Source organism: Rhipicephalus sanguineus, chromosome 4 (genome assembly GCF_013339695.2).
Source record: "Rhipicephalus sanguineus isolate Rsan-2018 chromosome 4, BIME_Rsan_1.4, whole genome shotgun sequence".
Classification (NCBI taxonomy): Eukaryota; Metazoa; Arthropoda; class Arachnida; order Ixodida; family Ixodidae; genus Rhipicephalus; species Rhipicephalus sanguineus.
The window spans coordinates 58517663-58535975 of record NC_051179.1 but is presented as its reverse complement, the minus strand read 5'-3'; the positions used below and the strand labels follow the sequence as shown (position 1 = coordinate 58535975).

General features: G+C 45.1%; 2 protein-coding genes across 3 annotated transcripts in view; one reads left to right on the top strand and one right to left on the bottom strand.

Moving 5' to 3' along the window:
• The window catches only part of LOC119390051 (SEC14 domain and spectrin repeat-containing protein 1-B), a 30344-nt gene extending 21824 nt beyond the window's left edge, over nucleotides 1-8520 (top strand). The window contains exons 17-18 of one of the 2 annotated variants that reach the window (XR_007415762.1): nucleotides 307-3920; nucleotides 3956-8520. The gene's annotated coding sequence lies outside the window, so the exon portion shown is untranslated. Of the gene's footprint in view, nucleotides 1-306 lie in introns of both variants that reach the window. The other variant, XM_037657576.2, reaches the window with a different exon arrangement.
• Nucleotides 439-18313, bottom strand: part of LOC119390052 (uncharacterized) — a 30838-nt gene continuing 12963 nt past the window's right edge. Inside the window, exons 3-6 of the mRNA XM_037657579.2 lie at nucleotides 15078-15119; nucleotides 12537-12587; nucleotides 11628-11681; nucleotides 439-625 (exon numbers count right to left, since the gene is read on the bottom strand). Of these exons, the coding sequence (XP_037513507.1) occupies nucleotides 539-625; nucleotides 11628-11681; nucleotides 12537-12587; nucleotides 15078-15119 (234 nt within the window). The 3' untranslated portion in view covers nucleotides 439-538. The remainder of the gene's footprint in view (nucleotides 626-11627; nucleotides 11682-12536; nucleotides 12588-15077; nucleotides 15120-18313) is intronic.

Here is an 18313-nt window from a genome sequence, read left to right as displayed (position 1 = left end):
TAACGGAAAACATATTGCCGTGGTTGCTTTAGCCTTCTTAAGTACATTGTTTCTGACCACATGAGCTGTGCAGCAGCAGGTCAAAACAAGAGATCCGTGACTAGTAAAAGCTGGAACACTTGAGCTCCCAGTTTTGCAGTTGCCACTTTTTATTGTCATTTTTCTTACTGCACCTTTACTTGCCATTGTTGGTGACAAAACAAAACTCGTTTTGTATAGGTTTTTATTACTGGCAGTTTGCTAATTTTGTATAGTACGTGCATTATGTAATGGTTTGTTCTTTTTGTCCATTTATTTCCTCCATAGGAACAAAAGGTGCGAGCAACGAAAAAGATAAACAAAATGGATGGTGCTGGCTACAGGAAGACTTGCAAAGACAAGCCAGTGGAATTTCTTGGAAATATGCCGCTGGTGATGTACCATGAGCCAAGCTTAAGCGCCTGCCTCCAAAGCTGCGGTCTCACAATTCACGTGGACGGGCAGCGAATGTTTTTATTCAGCACTAACCAAAGAACGGGAAGTAAGTAGCAGAGAGATGCTACTTAAGCAGCAGCAGGAGCCAGTGGAGCGCAGCGAAGAAACGCTGCTTCTCTCGTGGCACCGTCTTCGAGCTCATCATGCAGCCCTGCAAGTGTGAATGGAAAAGGCAACGTTAAACCTGGCTGCAGCCTTTGTGTTAAAGGGGCCCTGCAACGCTTTTTCAGCGTGGTCAAAAAAAATTTGCAGTGGCTTAGCTCGGCTATGCCAGGATATACGTAGCATTAGCAAAGGTTCAGCTGATTATTCTTAGCTTTCCAGATTGTCTAGGATTATTAGCCTTCTTCTGTTCATTCTTCGTACGCTGAACCGCTAATTGCCAGGCAGCTACTTCGGGATCCGATGAGATAAGCTTCTCGGCTCTTCTGCGCCGTCGAGCAGCATTTGCGCTCTCCTTATCCATGGCGTTACCCACCTGCAAACGCCAGTCAGAAGCGCTATCAAGTGGCCCCAGCGCAGTGTCAGACGGCGACTGCACAGCAAAGGCGAATAGCTGCGCGCGCGCCGGCGCCACTGTGTCTATGGCCATGACGTCACTCCTCTCGAACGCGGCGCAGACCAGCAGCGGCGAGCCATACGAGGCGGCGGCGGAGTCTGCACGCGCGCCGGCGCCAGTGTGTCTGCCGCACCTTCGACGCCACTCCTCCTGAACGCGCAGACTAGCAGCGGCGAGCCACGCACGGCAGTGTCGGAGGGCGCATGAGATAGCAGCTCCGGTGACCCAGCTGTGTGACATCACTGATCCTCGCGCATGCGCAGCACGGCTCATGACCCTCCACGCGAAATCGGCTCCGGCTAGGCAAGTGTAGCTAACGCTACAAAATGCTGCCACTCGGCAGTCAATGCTACTGAGAAAATGAGAGCGCAGCACGTGGCCTGGACTTTACAATCAATTCTCAAAGTCAGCTAGATTTCGCTCGCTCTTCTCTCGGCAAATGATGCTATAAACCCAAAGTCCATGGCTGTCGGCCAATTTGAGCATCGTGAGCTGCATAGCTACTGCGGCCGCTGTGAAATGCCGCAACGTGCCATGCGCACGCACACGGTCACTCTGAAACTAAACCACGCATTAGAAGAAAAAAAAGAAAAGTATTCAAGGTCATGACGCACGCTGACAAACGGACGTAGGTTCTTGGCCTCTTGTCACCCCCCCCCCCCTCCGCTTAGCTTTCAGCGAGCTCGCTGGTGTGAAAGAAGAGAAAAAGCATTTAAGCTTGCAACAAATCCCTGCAACTCCGCTCGTAGTTGACTGAATCTAAAAATTTTTACGGCATTCGATTCGTGAGGCAATAAACTCCTTTAGTGAAGCTATTTGATGATTACTTGTAAAAGTGTTTCAGGACCCCTTTAAAGGAAAACTAAAGGCTAATGAAAGGCTTATGCAAAGTCTGGACATGTGGTGCCCGCGAAGAGAGAACTTATAACTCCTGCGCAAGATTTAAATGCTGTTTGAATCTGATGATATTGACACTTACATAATGACATAAGTTTACTCCTACCCTACGAAATTTCGTGTCGTTTGAAGAAAACATTTGCATCAAGTAAGCTAGGGCAACTTGTTCTGGTGTGTCTCAAAAGATATTTTACATTCGAACTTGAATATATCAAATCTGAAGTAGGTCATGAAAGAATTATGTATATATGTAATTTGATATACTATAAGGTATCTTATGTATCGAAAATATATACAAGGGGATTTTACAACAAAGTGTTTGATCTACACTTTAATTGATTCGTTATATGTAGGTTCGATATATGCGTGTTTGACTGTATTTTATTCCTCTGAAGAGCACCAAAAAGGAAATGCAGGAACAGCAAGAAAAGCGTAATACTATACAAATTGTAGATTTTTCAAGCGGGCTTATCTTTTACGCAAGGCTGCCATATATCCTTTACTAGAAAGCAACGGCCAGTACAATTATTGGGTTTAGGATAACAGCCATATTTTTTGTAGACAGCTTATTGGATTTTTGTCTAACTTGAGTCTCAGCTCAGCTTGGGATGGATGAGTATTCATTGCTTATTTATGCAGTCATTATCTGAAAGCTTTCATGTTTATCATAAGTAAACCAAATTTTAGCAGTGTTACACCTAGTAGTAGCAGATGTCTTGCGCATGCTGTATAAAATGTCTTTATTTGAATTCTTTCACACGTAGTTACTTCTATTTTAAGTAAAGTACATCAGCTTTTACCGTGCGTCATTTCACAAATCTAATGTCACTAGACATGGTGAAAGAAAATACATTTTTCTCTGTGACAGAGTCATTAATTGCTGAGGAGACACTAAATTGAGAGGGTAAATCTGCCACAGTTTAAATTTCCGGAGAAAAAGGGAGAAATATTTTATTGCTTATAAGTTAGCACTGCAATGAACAGTGCACACTTCGCTGGAGATCTTAGAAAACGTATGCATATCACAATATTGCTTGACGTAGCTTGTCATTTTGCTTTAATAGAGAGAGTCGCTTACAGAACAACCATTGTCTCTCTCTCGCAACTTACAGCTTTCTTTACTGCTTGTGAAACACCATAGTCATTGCGAATTTTGTAGAATTCAAAGTTGGCAAGATTTGTACTAGCATTTTATGCCATAATGGGATGGGTGCATTCCGGCATGATGGCGTGATGTTCTGGCAGCTTTCGCGAAATGGCATGTCACTTTTTGCATGCGCCGCATGACAAAACGTGCAGCCAAGGGCATTCTTCAGTAGCGTCATTTCACTTGTGATAGCGAGTTATACTTAGTGTTCGCACTGGTTTGTGAAGCTTCTTGTCTGCAGCCTCCTGTGTGTCAAGTGTACCTCCAAGATGAGCGCTCATCTAGCGTGTTGCTTCCACTGTAACGTTACACTTAGTGTTCATGTTTGGTGCTCACACATTGTTGTGTCAACGTATCCAAAGCCTTTCATGTGTTGTACGTGTAATCTTGTAACAAAAGACAGGCTGCAAGAATCGCGGTGGCACGCACCAAGATCTTTCAGGCAACAGCCGCAATTCGCCGAGTGCACACTAGATGGTGCCGCGTTATTGCACTTTGCCGAACAAAGTGCTTTATACTCTGGGCTTTGCTAGCGCAACTTTTCCAATGTGCACTCAAAGCACCAAATCAAGAGTGCATGTATCAGTAGGACTGTGCAACAGGTGCCTGAACTTGCTAGTCTGTTCAGTCAGTTTCATTGGAGGACCTTACATTGGAGGAACTTACTAGATTTTTTTTAATTGCTTGTTTCTTAAGCATGTGCATTTAGCATTTTAGATTTGCCTTTTAGGCAAAAGCTGCATTAGAAAGTGAAAAAGATACATAGGAAGGATTATTAAAGGAGGTAAAAAATAAGTTCTACGTATTGATAAAACAGTGCATTGAATACTGTCATAGCAAGTGGTCTATGGAGATCATCTTCAGGTGTGCATTTAAAGGTAGAAAGATGGCATTTATGTTAGTGTTCCCTTTCAAAAAGATTAGCTGTTCAGAGCAAGCAACCATGGCTGTTGCCGTGTTGTTTGAGGTTATAGGGAATTGCACATAATCTGTCACCATAGATCTGGTAGCACAAGATATCCTTATGGCAAGAGTGCTAAGTGAACTCAGAAATATGCTGTTGTGTCACGGTTTTGCCTGCTTTCTGTGCTTGGAAATGAGATATTTTTGTTGACTCTCGACTCAGTGTTTCCCTTTTCTTCTCTGTTTCAACAGAAACAATTTGTTGCAGTTGAATATCTGGAGGTAGTCTTCGCGTGCATGGACATCCTTTAAGTGGTCGCGTTAGCACGAATATAAAATTTTAGGGAGGCCCGGTTAGGTTGTGGCCACTAAGTGGCTAGTTTTTGAGAAGCTTTCAATATTTCATTGAGTAGTGTTAGTCAGAATTGAAGACACACATTGACAGACAATGTCACTGAGTGGAGACAGTCTTTGCCTCATATTAGTCAAGACACGGCTGTCAGCACAACTCATTATATGAAGGTTCTCACTTCGTCACAGTACTAGTAGTTTCGCTTATGCATGTACTGCAAATGCCTGGGATTAACAAGTGTGGTGGCTTGACAGCTATTGCTTCTCACCGCTCAGCACAAGGTTGCAGGTTCAATTCCCGACAACGGCGGTCGTATTTTGATGTGGGCAAAACGATAAAATGCTTGGGTACTTAGATTAAGGTGCACATTAAGGGATTCTAGGTGGTCAAAGTTAATTTGGAGCACCACAGTATGGCATGCCTTATAACCATGTTGTGTAATCAATGCTCAACATTCTGGAGGACGAAAAAACAAAGAACACTGACAAGGGCAATTGTTGTTTCTGTCATTTTGTAGTTTCAGCATTTAAAACCCCAACGCCTATTATTTAGCTTCACTGCAGTACAGTCATGTGGTGCGGTGAGGTATACAAATAGAGGGGGGGAAAAAGCTAAATGCCATGCAGTAAAGCACGCTACCAGGGGCCTGTGGCAAACTCTGCTGCAATCCCTTTTGAACTATGTATGCATGAGTTCGACTGTATTGGCCAAACACTGAGATATCTCTGTGAACTCATGTGGATTCTTTACCAGTAGATCTTCTTTGACTTTATACATTGACGAGCTCTTAATTTGACATTTTTTAGCTGATTGTGTGAGATACAAAATAATGAGATTTTACAGTACAGGGGCAGGTTCACAAGGTTATTTTTAGTACAGCATTTAATCGAGTTGCAAACGAGGTGGAAACAGGGTTTACTAGTGCTCGAGTAGGTGGTTGTGCTGGATTTTTGGCTAGACCATTTTTGTATCAGTCTTCTGTCTTTGTGCCAGTAATTTTCATGCCTGCCTTCTGATACATATCGAGCTACTAGACAGCACCGTTCCATTCATTTCTCAATTTCATTTCATGGTTAAAATCACTGCCACCATTCACCTTTCTTGAAATAGCCAAGGTGACTGCAACCTACCGTGAAGATCCTGTACAACTATGCTGCTGAGTACAACATTCTTTTTCCACCACTGCAACATTCCAGTAGGGACAAGATAATATGCAAACACCATTGTGCAGATGTGGTGCACATGAATTTTGTTTTGTAATGACATTCTTCATATTGTTTTAGTTGGTCGCTTTGAAGGTTCTTTAATGTAGTCGTGCCTTTGCTACTCTTCATAATCCACCGCTTGGCACAGCATCGTGTCGCTTGTTTTTTACTTTTAGGTGTTTATTTTGCAGATCACTCTTTTTTCTTAGCACATTGCACAATTCACATTGAGCTTTTTTTGTGTGATATCTCTTGGTGTTTTTTATGAGCTTCGATCAGTTTACATTCCCCTAGCCACTGATTCAGTGTAATATTGAACGTTGGACCTTTAAAATGCTTGTCTTAAATAAAACGCATGGTAGTTCAACGCATGGAACCACGCATGGTAGTTCAAGTTGACCTCAAGCCATGCACCATAGCACACTTCATTGCCATAGTGTAGCTGTAGGGCGTGTAGCTCAACTCACATGTTCTGTTAACTGTACTTCAGTATCATTTGGCTTATGTTAGCCTTAAATAACCTCATTTGTACACTACATGCATTACGAATGTCTAGGGAAAACACTAGTTAGGCTAGTCATTGTGGTGTAACTTTTGCATGATTATTTTACTGAGAGAATGTATGAAGAGCTGAGTGAAAAAAAGTGGCTGACGGGGGCGCTGGCGTCCTTGTGTGTAGCATTTCTTGAATGTGCATGTGGATACTTCCATCTGTGCCTGTACTTGCTTGGTTATGTTATGTTACTCGGGTGTGCATATATTACCGCGTCTCTAAAAAATTATACAGGGTACACGCCAGTAGTAAGTCTTGCATCCTCATAAGTTTTGAAGACCTGTTTAGTAAAGATTTTCAGATATTATTGACATGTATACCTGCCAAGTTTGACGTAAGTGACTCTGATATAACGAAATATCTTAAAATGATTTCTTTCACTTCTACTTCATCTGCAGAGGCTTCAAGGTGTTTGTATTGGCTTGCATCGTATGTTACACAATTTTTTCTTTTCATATTGGCTTACCTTTGCATTATCTCTCCGACAGAGCAGCCTACATTGTGCGAGCTTGTCACTAAAAGCTGCTGCTATATAAAATGGCGAGGGGTCAACAACGTTGCAAACAGAGCAGTTGCAGAAATGTAACGTAGGGGTGTGTGAATAACAAGTTCTCGACAAGTTGTATACAGATTGAGTACTGTCAGCGTCAAATCAAATGCTGAAATGCTTCTGCAAGAGTTTTCTGTTTTAAAAGCTGTTTACATAGTCAACACAAAACACTGTTCACCTTTTAAAACGTCTGTGCTTCTCACATACAAAGAAATTGGCATGTTTATGCAGGACATTGACATCCTAGTATAGAACATTCACAACGTTATCAGCTGTCTTTCCATCGTACGTTATCGAGCTGTTTACTGAATGGGCAACTAGAGCATCAGGTGTAAATAAGCAGTTTATTTACATAGCCAAACGCGTCTCGTTCAGTCCAAGTGATCGCAGTCAAGAGGGAAATGTCTCGCCTCATAAGTGACGTAGTTCCGCTACGCAACTTCTCCCGTTAAATATCTGCTATAGCCACCTAAATTATCTTTTTTTCACTCTAGTTTTACATTTCCAAGCACTTAAGTTATACCCTTGTTACACAGGCAAGTTAACCGCAGTTACGGCCAACCACGGTTAACCGCGTTGAACCACGGTTAGCGCCAACCACGGTTCGCCGATGTTACACGGCGCACAGGCGTCCTCGGTTAAAGCGGACTCGCTTTGGCGTGAATGGCTCTGCGTCTGGCGGCAGTCTGGCGTTCAACTCGGTTGCCATTGCCGCGTCCACATTCGCATTCCTTGAGGTGCTCTGTAGATGACGCATATCGTTTTCCCAAAGCCTAATCAGGCTTTCCGTGGCTCGTGCAGGTCAATTTGTTCGTTTTTCACGAATGCTCGCGGCGTGAACACACCCTCCATGGAGGCCACCATTTTCTCTGTTAACTGCCAAACCGAGGTCGCCAAGCTCGGTGTGGTACAACCGCGGTTAGCGGCATAACTGCGGTTTCACATACCGTGTAACATAAGCGAACCGCGGTTACACTAACCGAGCCTTAAGCTGTCTGTGTAACAAGGGTATTATTCAGGAACTGTTCAAGAAAGGTTTATATTCATGGACACAGTTAAACCTGCTTATGTAATGAACTTCAATCTAACAAAGTTCTCGATACAATGAAGTATTTCAGTTGTAACTGTTTACTTTGAAGCACAGATTACCTTGACTCTTCACAGACGGGTCAAGGGTCAATCTATGCTGAGAGGAATTTGTCTCTGTTTCACATAAGGTGTGGTCTTTACATACCAATGCAGTACACTTGAGGATGCATTTTTTTGCATAAAAAGCACATATTGCCATGTATTTATCAGGCGCTTAATTCAAAACAGCGTGATGAATTCAATATAGCTCATTTTCATAGCAAACCTGATACATGCACTACATTCCAGAAGAAGGCATGAAAGTGTGAAAAAGTATGCTCTGTGTGTTCAAGCTTCCAAGATATTCCCTGGTAGGCTTGTTTTGTGTTGCGGTCTCATTTTAAAACTAGCATGAAGCTTTGTTATGCTGCACAACATTGTTAGTGATTTATGGACAATTTTGCTTATGGTTAGAATGTTTGCCTTGTCAGTGTGATAGAAAAACATGCAAAAAAAGAAGGCACCTGTGCTTTTTTTGCATCTTTATTTTCATAAAGGGTACTTGCACTTTTAGCAGTGTTTCGCTACTACAGTCATTGTTGAAGTCACTACTATGTGGCACATTTAGTCATGTTAATGTGGTTTTTTTTGCACGTGTTCTTAGTCTCAGCTGCTCAATAATGGATAACTGCATTATGCTGTTAGTATAAACATGCTGTGATCACAATTGTAGCCCTAAAAGCTTGTTGCTTTCTTGCACCTGTATTTAAATATTGTGCACGGAATAAAGTCGCAGTTGCGTTGTTCGCTGATGTGTTGCTTCTGTGTCAGTTTTCAAGCAAGGCCAGCCTTAATATTATTATTAGCCTTGTCTTATTGCTTTTATATTTCTGTGCACATGGAATGGATAATGTGGCAGAGTATTCATATGCATATGAATACTCTAGTCCATTGCCGATAGCACATTTGTGAACTTTGCTATGTATCGCACTATATCAATACATTTCAATCCAAATAATAATATTGCTCAGTGAAAACACATCAGCTAAACCTCAATATTATACGAATTCGTGTGCTTCACAGTCAGTGCCTGGCAGCTGTTGGAAGGATACTCTCGGTATTGACACTTAATAAAACAAGACATTCAGTATACTTGGAATTTGTACAGCGCACAGATTAAGCTGGTTTTATGTGTTTGGAATATCACTGTTGTGGTGCTTTGTAGCCGAAAGCACTGACCCTGTACTGTTTGTAAGGTCTTTAAGTAATCTTTATGAAGGCAGTGTTTATGTCAGCAGCTTGCATAGATCGCGCATTCACAAGTACTGTAAGATGCCAACCCTCACAAGTTTCTTTTATATGTGCGTTCATTTTCACTGGGGTTAAAATGCAAAAACACTTTGTGACCAAGCATTTGCTTCAGGTTAAAGAATCGTGCGCATTGAAGGCTAATCTAAAGCTCTACACTACAGCTTCTGTTGTAGCCCTGATGGGACGTCAAGTGTCCATCAACCGATCGATTATTATTTCACAGTGCCGAGTGGCAGGCGACAATGTTGCTAACTTAAGGGACCCTGCAACACCTTTTGAGCGTGGTCAGAAAACGTTGCCGATCTGTAGTCGAGGCTCCCGAGAACACGCGAGCCAAACATTATAGCGCAGCACGCGGCCTGGAATTTACAATTAATTCTCAAACTCTGCTAGAAATCGCTCGCTCTTTTTTCGACAAATGATTCCATAATCCAGAATTACCGCGTCATAAACACAGTCCACGGGCATTGGCTTATTTGAGCCTCGCGAGCTGCATAGCTGCCGCGGCCGCCGCGACGTGCCCGCGCTGCACTCTATATTGCTAGAATAACACACAGTGTAGGATTGTACCAGTGCACTCGCGATCACCCTGAAAGTAAGCCGCGCATTCAAAAAAAGAAGGGTGGGGGGGGGGGGGGAGTGCATGCTCCATGACGCGCGCTGACAAACGGACATGGGTTCCTACGCCGTGTCGTTCCTCCCTGGGGAGCTTTCAGCGCGCTTGCTGATACACAAGAAGAGAGAAAGCGCTTAACGGGACGCTAAAGAGGAAGTCGGATTTTTCTCATATTAGTGGATTACCCTTTGACAATTCTGAAATCGCCACGCTTGCCGCGAGAAGACGCTTGGTAAACGAGAAAACGCGCTAAAAGAAAATGCGGGTGGCGACGCCACCTTGAAGTTTCCCGCACCAAACGCCGTGACGCAGTGGCGTAGCCAAAAGGGGAGGGGCACACCGGGCCCGTGCCCCCTCCCCCGAATTTTTTTTTCTCGACCACATCTTCCTGCCCGGCCACCACTTTAGATCAAGGAGATGCCCCCACCCCCGAAAAGAATTTCTGCCTACGCCCCTGCCGTGACGTCACAGATTTTCCTGGCTTCAACAAGGTCCTACGTAGTTCCTAATCAGTAAAAATGAAGTACATGGTTCTCTGAGGGAGGCCATAGACCTAATACACCAAGTTTCAAGCAATTTCATTTAGCCATGGCAGTGTCGTCAAAATACGAAAAATGCACATTGAAATCCGCGACGTCACGCGCGGAGATTGCGGCGCAAAATGTGAAAATTAAACTTTGACCTTGATTTTCTCCTCTATTAATAAACATGATGGTGAAATTAACGACATTAGAGTTCCCAGAGGACAGTTTGTTCATCTCGACTAGGGGCGTAGGCAGAAATTTTTTTCGGGAGGGCATCTTCTTGATCTGTAGTGGGGGCCGGGCAGGCAATGTGGTCGAGTGTCATTTCCTGCTCTGTATGATATGCCAAAAAAAAAAATCACAGCATATCCACGGAGTGAATGATGATGAGTGGGCGAAGCTGCGGAGGTTCATCGGTAAACCGTGAATCTTCCGTGAATTCTGCCCAGTACATCATCACCGACGTGAGATCGGGCGCGTTTATACTAAAGGTTCGATGAGTTATGACGACTTGCAGCTCACTTTAATTTTACATGTACGCTGTGAATTTTCATTGTTTAGAAAACCATTGCTTTAGAAAACATCTGGCGTCTTTCGTTGGTTTATTTCATCAATCAACGGCGTTTTGAACAAAATTTTTATTGTTTAATCACGCACAGGAGAAATCTCACCAGGCACTACCTTGGAGGTAAACAATGGCTGCTAATGGGAATGAGAGACAGAAGAAGTCGGCTTTTAGCTAACACTTACATTTCTACTTCTACTAACGTTTCCTACTGGAACATGCCAATGGCTGCTAATGGGGAATGAGAGACAGAAGAATTCGGCCTTTAGTTAACGCGCACGCTGCGAATTTTTTATTGTTCAACAACGCACAGGAAAAATCTCCCACCGGCACCACCTTGGAGGTCAAAGCGTAAGACTGGTTACGCACTACGACTACTACTACGACTACGAGGGACGAACGGGTGCCGCCTTAAGGAGCTTCTCCCCTAAAAAAAATTCGGGAGGGGGGGCACGGGCCCAGTGTGCCGCCCCCCTGGCTACGCCACTGATCTCAACCGATTTATTGTTTCACTTTATTGTCCCTTTAAAGCGTGCGACAAATCCCCGTAACTACGTCTTGTACTTGGCGGATTCTAAAAGCTTTTTGCGGCAGTCGATTCGCGAGGCAGTAAACTCCTTTAACGGAGCCATTCGATAGTCACTTGGAAAAGTGTTGCAGGGCCCCTTTAACCTCTCGCGCTACAACGAATTCCTTGGCAATTTTATTTGACTTGAACATTCCAGATCTTATTCAACCTCACTAGTATCATTTAGACTTAAAGAACACTTTTTTTTTTAAGTGTATAGGTACGTACAGTTCCCAGTGGTGATAAAATTGGTTCGTATCCGAAAACAGTGGCTCGAAGGTGTCTTTTTTTTTTGGACTTTGTGTGCTACATAATGTGAATGTAGTTCAACTCACCAGAGTCTTCTCTCCCATTACATTCGGGTCGTAGGGGAAATCTTTTATCGTTGACTGCAAGAAAGTGGCTTACTGTAAGATATATGCGCAATAGAAAAAATGCTTATTCCCGCTTTACTGCTATTGAAACCGGAGTGACGAAAGTAATTACCATTATAAAAGTCCACTATATATGGCTGATAAAATGGCTTATTTTTGTATACGAGTGACTGGATCATTCTGAAGTGTTTTGTTCCAACCTGGAACAATACACTTACCAATACACTTAACAAGCTGATTTAACATGAGTGTGCGCCACAGTGAGTGCAACTCACTGTGGCGCACACAGTGAGTTGCACACACAATAAATTGTGTGGTTGCACTCACTTTGAGTGCAACCACAGAATTTATTAAGGCAAAAGCCTTATGGTACATTCGGCTGGGCGCCACCGCGCTCTTAGATTGCAATAAGGCGGAGCCCGCTCATGATCCGAGCCAGAGAACGCGTGTCCGAGCCGAACGTGCAGCCGCTCGCCAGAGCAATCGGAGGCCGTAAGAGGATACACGTCACAGCATTTCCTGTTGCAAACGCAAGGTTCGCGAGTCACGTGATCAGCGCTCTGAGGTCAAAGTAAGAACGCCTCAGTGCGCTCTGAGTTAGAGCGCGGTGCTCATAGAGCGCTCGATTTCGACCAGTCGAACGTGACGCGCGTCGCCAGAGAGCTCTGGAGCACTCGAAAACGACCATTCGAATGCACCATTAGATGCATCATCGAACAGGAGAAGTTACTGTCAGCGTCGGTGTCAACACGAATAATGACGTCTGTGCAGGGTCTAGGGAAGTTTACTTCGTACCAATTTCATTGCCCTTTCGTGAACATTTGCCACTACTCATACGCGTTGTGAGCGCATAAGCTTTGCTTTACTCACCAAATACTCTGCCGTCGTCTCTACGAGGCAAGCAGCGAAATTTTCAGGTATCTGCAAAAAGAAAACAAACAAATAATGAAAAAGGTACACGAAATCGCGATATAAGCCCACGTGCCGTGCAGAGCTGTAGTTAGCCTGTGTGCCGTCGTCCAGCTACTGCTTATTAATCACATGGGAGATCGACCACATGGGAGTATAAAAATTAACTACTACAGAAACTCTAGTAGAGTTGTCTACGAAGCTCATAACACACAAACTAAAAACACGTAAAATTTGTTTGCAGGCTCTTGCTCTCAATAGTAGGTCAATATGTGCTTCACATTTCGCGGTGCCGCCGCGGTGGTATCGTGGCTACGACGCTGGGCTTCTGACCCGAAGGTCGCGGTTTCGATCCCTGCCGCGACGGCCGCATTTCGATGGAGGGAAAATGGTAGAGGCCCGTGTACAATGCGATATCAGTGCAGGTTAGAAAACAGCAGATGGTCGAAATTTCCACGGCTCTCCACTATACGGCGTGCCTCATAATCATATCGTGGAATTTGGCACGTAAAACCCCAGATATAATTAAGTGCATCGACGAACTTGGTAGGCCTGCTCTCCGCTTTTGTGGTCCTCACTCTAGCCCGCGTGCAGGATTTCGGGTCCAATAGCCGATGAGCGGCGCACATCCTCTCGACGAAGTGCCGTCTAATGCTGCGCCAATTAGGTGAGGATTGTTAATCTTAACGCAGTACTGCTTCGCCGAGTGTCGACAAAGTTATGATTTAGTACCGTGTCGACGCAAGTACTATAGTGGGAAGCCAGGAAACCACCTATAAGCAGCGAAGACAAGAATATGGGGTACAAACAGGCCCGTAGCCAGGATTTTTCTTTCGGGAAGGGGGGGGGGGGGCACTTGCAGAAATCCTTGACTACTTGAGAAAAACACCTATTTTCATTATTTATTTTTGGTAAAAACACCTACTTTACCAAAATTTCTGAGGGGAGGGGCGAGACCCTAGCCCCCCCCCCCCTGGCTACGGGTCTAGGTACAAACTACCTAATTGACGCTACTTCATAGCCGCCATTTTGAAGGACACCGTGTGCAGATATGTCAGAAAAAAAAAATTGATCCCGATACAACGTCCGAGACAAGACTGCATTTTTCCCTGTATGTTGTAATTGGGGTGTGGGTCATGTGCAGTAACTAAGTTTACCATATTTGGCATGCACAACTTGATGTAAAACATTCTTTAGAAAATTATATCGTTATTCAAGTAATATGCAAACTTCGCCTAGAGGGTAGCGATGCGGGCTTTTTTGCGCCCACATCCAAGTACCTTCGCCTAGAGGTGTGGCTTCACGGCAGTATGACTTTTTTTTTTTTTTTTTGAAGAGGCGGTTTTGTGGCATAACGGTACTAAGCTGTCGTGAAGCCACCTTTACAGGCGAGAAATATTGGTGCGTTTTGAATACATCTAGGAAGGAAGACCGCAGGGAGGTTAACCAGATACATGTCCGGCTGGCTACCGTACGCCGGGGGAATGGGAAAGGGGAGTAGAATGAGGAGAGAGGGAGAAGAGGGAAAGAAGGAAATGAGCAAACTTCAAAAAGCTAAGGCGAATACCGACTATCAAAAATATTCGGTCACGTTTTCTAAGACACTGAATATTTGCACAAATGTAGGAGCTGTAATTGTTGCATTACCACGTCCCTTATACTATCTCTCACTGTCTTGCTAAAATATGACGTACTCGCTGCATGATCGACAACAGCCTATTTTTAACAAAGACAACTCCCAATGACGGTTTGCCCAGTTTTACGCAAGCTTATTTGATTTTATGCCTGCAAGTTTTCGTATTTCGTCATTTTCACTTAAATGCCTGCCTTCTTCGGCTGCGCTTCCCATGATGAAGGAAAGCTGCTGAACGGAGAAAGTTTAATAAAACATACAATGAAAACAGATCGTCGCGGCAATGGTCCATTCATGAACCATCGGGGCACTATATATAGAGAAGTAACCTTTTGCGCTACGATGCGACACAGAAGACTTCCTTTCTTTTTTCTCTCTTTCCTTGGAAAACTCTCTTTCTCACTGTTTTTGTTTTGTTATTTTAATGCGCGGAAGCTCTAAAGGAACACTAAAGAAAAACAAATTTTCGCGTATTAGAAAATTACAATTTCGCGATACCGAAAGCACCACACTTACCTCGAGAAGACGCTTGGCAAGCGAGAAAAGGCGCGAAAGAAAATGTGGGTGGCGACGCCACATTGAAATTCCCACACCAAACGCCGTGACGTCATATATTTTGACAGCGTCAACTAGGTCCTAGAGATACTACGTAGTTCCTACAGTTCCTACAGATACAGAAACGTATGTAGCATAAACTTTAAGCTGCTGGGAAACAGTATTTTTTTATGGCTAGAAAAAAAGGAATTGTGAAAAATCTACATCGTTACATCTTGGAGATAGTAGTACCGCGCATGAATGACCGAATTTGTTCCGTAATATCAAGTGGTATGAGCGAGTTTTTGTGCATATAAAATGAGAGCAGCACTCACCTCATTGCACTTGTCGTAGTTTCTGCACACGCCCTGAATGACCTAAAAGCAAGGCGATGGGGGATACGTTATTACTTCGCCACACAAGAATCGAATTCCCTGCTACGAAGAATTCAAACAAACTTCTTACTCAAAACAAAAGAAAAAACCTAAGTATCTAAATGAAGCCTCTCAATGATTTTTGCTTGTACGACTCGTCTCTTTCCTAAAAGGGTGCTGCGACACTTCTTGATCATATTCATAAAACGCTGTTAGTCAAGGTTCCTGCTGTGAGAACATGCGAACCATTGCAAACAGCAGGGAATTTACAATATCGTGTCAAACAAAAACAAAAAATAGTCACAGTTTCCCCTCAAGGGCGAAGCAATGAATGCGATAGCAATAAATTGCAATGTTATACGAAGAAAGGCTAGCAGCTAACTCATTTTGAAACCGATCTCGCGTAACACTTCAAAACACTGGCGTAAGAAAGCGAATACGGCCGTTCCTGGGAGAGACGCGGTTTTCGTTGGGTTTTCGTAGTCTCTTCGCGTTGAGAGCGCGGCACGTAACCTTTTGCCGATGCCTGCCAGATAGCACGCCAGCCGGCTATCGCGACCGTGCCCTTATAATCAAAGTTCACAGTTGCTGCTCGAGCGACACATCCCCCCACCCTCATCCGGCGTCCCTTCATGCTCCTTCAAGATGGGGAGGGGGGCGTTTCATATTTGCTTGATCAGCAATCGACGGCAGGCCTCGCATGCGGGCTGATGTTATCGAGTGTGCCTTCCGTGCGACGGAGACGGGCCGGCTCGTTTCATCTCTGTTTTATACCCTTGTCACACGGGTAGTCTAACCACAGTTAAGTACGACGGCCGTTAAGTCTAACGGCTGTTATACATTGTCACACGACAACTCTAACCGCAGTTAATCCTCTAACGGCCGTTTTCGTAAACGGAGGTAGGCAACCCCTGTTAGCGCCGTAAACTGACAACATGGCGGCCCCCATGTCGGACGCGAGCAGCTCGGCTTCCAGGGAAATATCGAGCCAAAAGCGCGTCAACTGGACCGTTGCGACGACGGAGGCGTTGATACGTATTTGGGAAGATAAATTACCGGCTTTGAGGTACAAGTTTGTCCGTGCTGCAAAAATCTCGTGTGCATTTCACGAGATTGATACACGGCTGCGTTCGTTCATTGAACAGGGCTGCATGCTATTTGATAGACGCGCATCAAAACACGCTGCTGACGCGTCCATAATCGAGCGTGAAGCCCTCTACAAAGTGGTGTTATAGCGGTGTTGCACGAACGCAGCCATGTATCAACTAAAGAACGCTTGGAAGCGCTGCAAATGTGTGACAGCACCTCTGTCTGGTTTACGGTAACTGTGGTTACATCCGCTAACTGCAGTTCGGTATAACAGCGGTTAAGCTTACCCGTGTGACAAGGGTATTAGCCGCGTTTGTCGCCCCCGATAGCGCGCTTTTACCCGCGTGCAGAGCATACGATGCGCGGGGTGGATGTTATTGATTTGGACGTTATACGGAACATGACGTCGAAAACGCACCGAACTAGTCGTGCAAGGCTGGACTAACAGCGGAACTTGTGGCCGACCTAGATTATTAGCAAGGTCTTGATTAGCATGACCTTAATTAGGAAGGTCCCCTCTCTCCCTCTGTTTGTTTCTCTCCATTACCTCCCGTCCATCTTTATGTATATAGAAGAAATATTTAACGATTCAGAGTACTTCGTACTCTACTACCGGAGAGCAGTAAGGCGTCCCAGACTGTGTTTAGAAAAATTTATTGTTATCACAGACTTACGGTACTTTTTAACACGAAAGTGTTTTATGCCGGGGTCCACCGAGACTTCAGTGACGTATTTCCGTCACGGAAATGACGTCGAAAAAATTTACACGATCAGATGGCAAAGAAAAAGTTCCGTCAACGGGCGTGGAACCCACGACTGCTCGGTGCGCAACAACACATGCCGGGCACGCTATCCACTGCGCCACGGTCAGAGACTCTGGAGGCTTTACAAACGCGCCTTTTATATCTACCACTCTCTCGGTCAGCGGGGTGGTGTTGCCGTCTGGGAGCGGTAAAGTAATTCGTCATTACTGTGGCCTCCGCGATTAGCACCTGCAACGCGTTACACGTCCCTCCCATTCGGCGCGTTTTCAATAGAAGTTCAATTTTGTCAATGCCTCAACACACCGCGAGGTGGCGACCTTAGCCCATGCGTCATTAATGCTTCGTAAAAGCGTCGGCCTCGCTCATAGCTCTGCGACGCGCCTGCCTCACCTGGCTGTAACCACTGACCTCCATTAGTGGAGATCAGTGGCTGTAACACCGCGTTCCCTGCTCAGGCGCTCGCCCCAAGAAAAAAAAAATGCCCCCACCTCCCCGAAGGGAATCGTGAGGAAATGCGAATGCATTTCTTGCGCTGAGAGAGGGTACCGTTGCCGTCAGACATTCGCCTTCGCCGATTTCTGCCATCGCCTTGAGAGGCGCCCAGCCAGCGAACGGTCGAGAGTGAGGCACGAGCAGACGGGAGAGTGGGGCGCCAGCGTTCTCGGCTCGGCGTTGGCGTTTCACAGCGGCGTCTCGAGCACACATTTCCGGATGTTCTTGAGAGGCGCCCATCCAGCGAACGGTCGAGAGTGAGGCGCGAGCGGACGGGAGAAGGGGGCGCAGGTAGGAGAGAGCGAACGGCGAGAGAAGGAGCGGCGAAGCACTGCACCTACCCTCTCCTACACTCTCTCGCACCACATGCTCCGGTTGCTAGGGGCGAGGATAAGAGCGCGCGCCCGCAGCTGTTGCTATGGGAGAGGACGCCGCGGACAACGCCGGATGCCTTACATAGCCCGACTAAGAAATGCATTCGCATTTAAAATCGCGGCCGGGTTACCGGGGCGGCACGACGCGCTTTGCGTTTCCCTCTAGTCCGGCCGTGGTGTTCAATCACATTTTAACATGCCGCGAGATGGCGACCAAGTTCTGCGTCCCATATGCGACGCTCTTCTGGCTATCACACCTAGTTCTCTGATTACGCTTTCACCGTTAACTACTACTGGTTTGTTTAATCATTTAGCAGGGACGTTAGTCGTCGGGATGGAGATGTACCACCTATCATAAAAGCGGACACATCCACGTTAAACGGTGCTATAGCTGCCAGGCATCAATATACAATGTGCAAATTGTCTTATATCAATGTACAGTAATCATTCAGTTACTTCTGTAAGGGCACGCTTTACT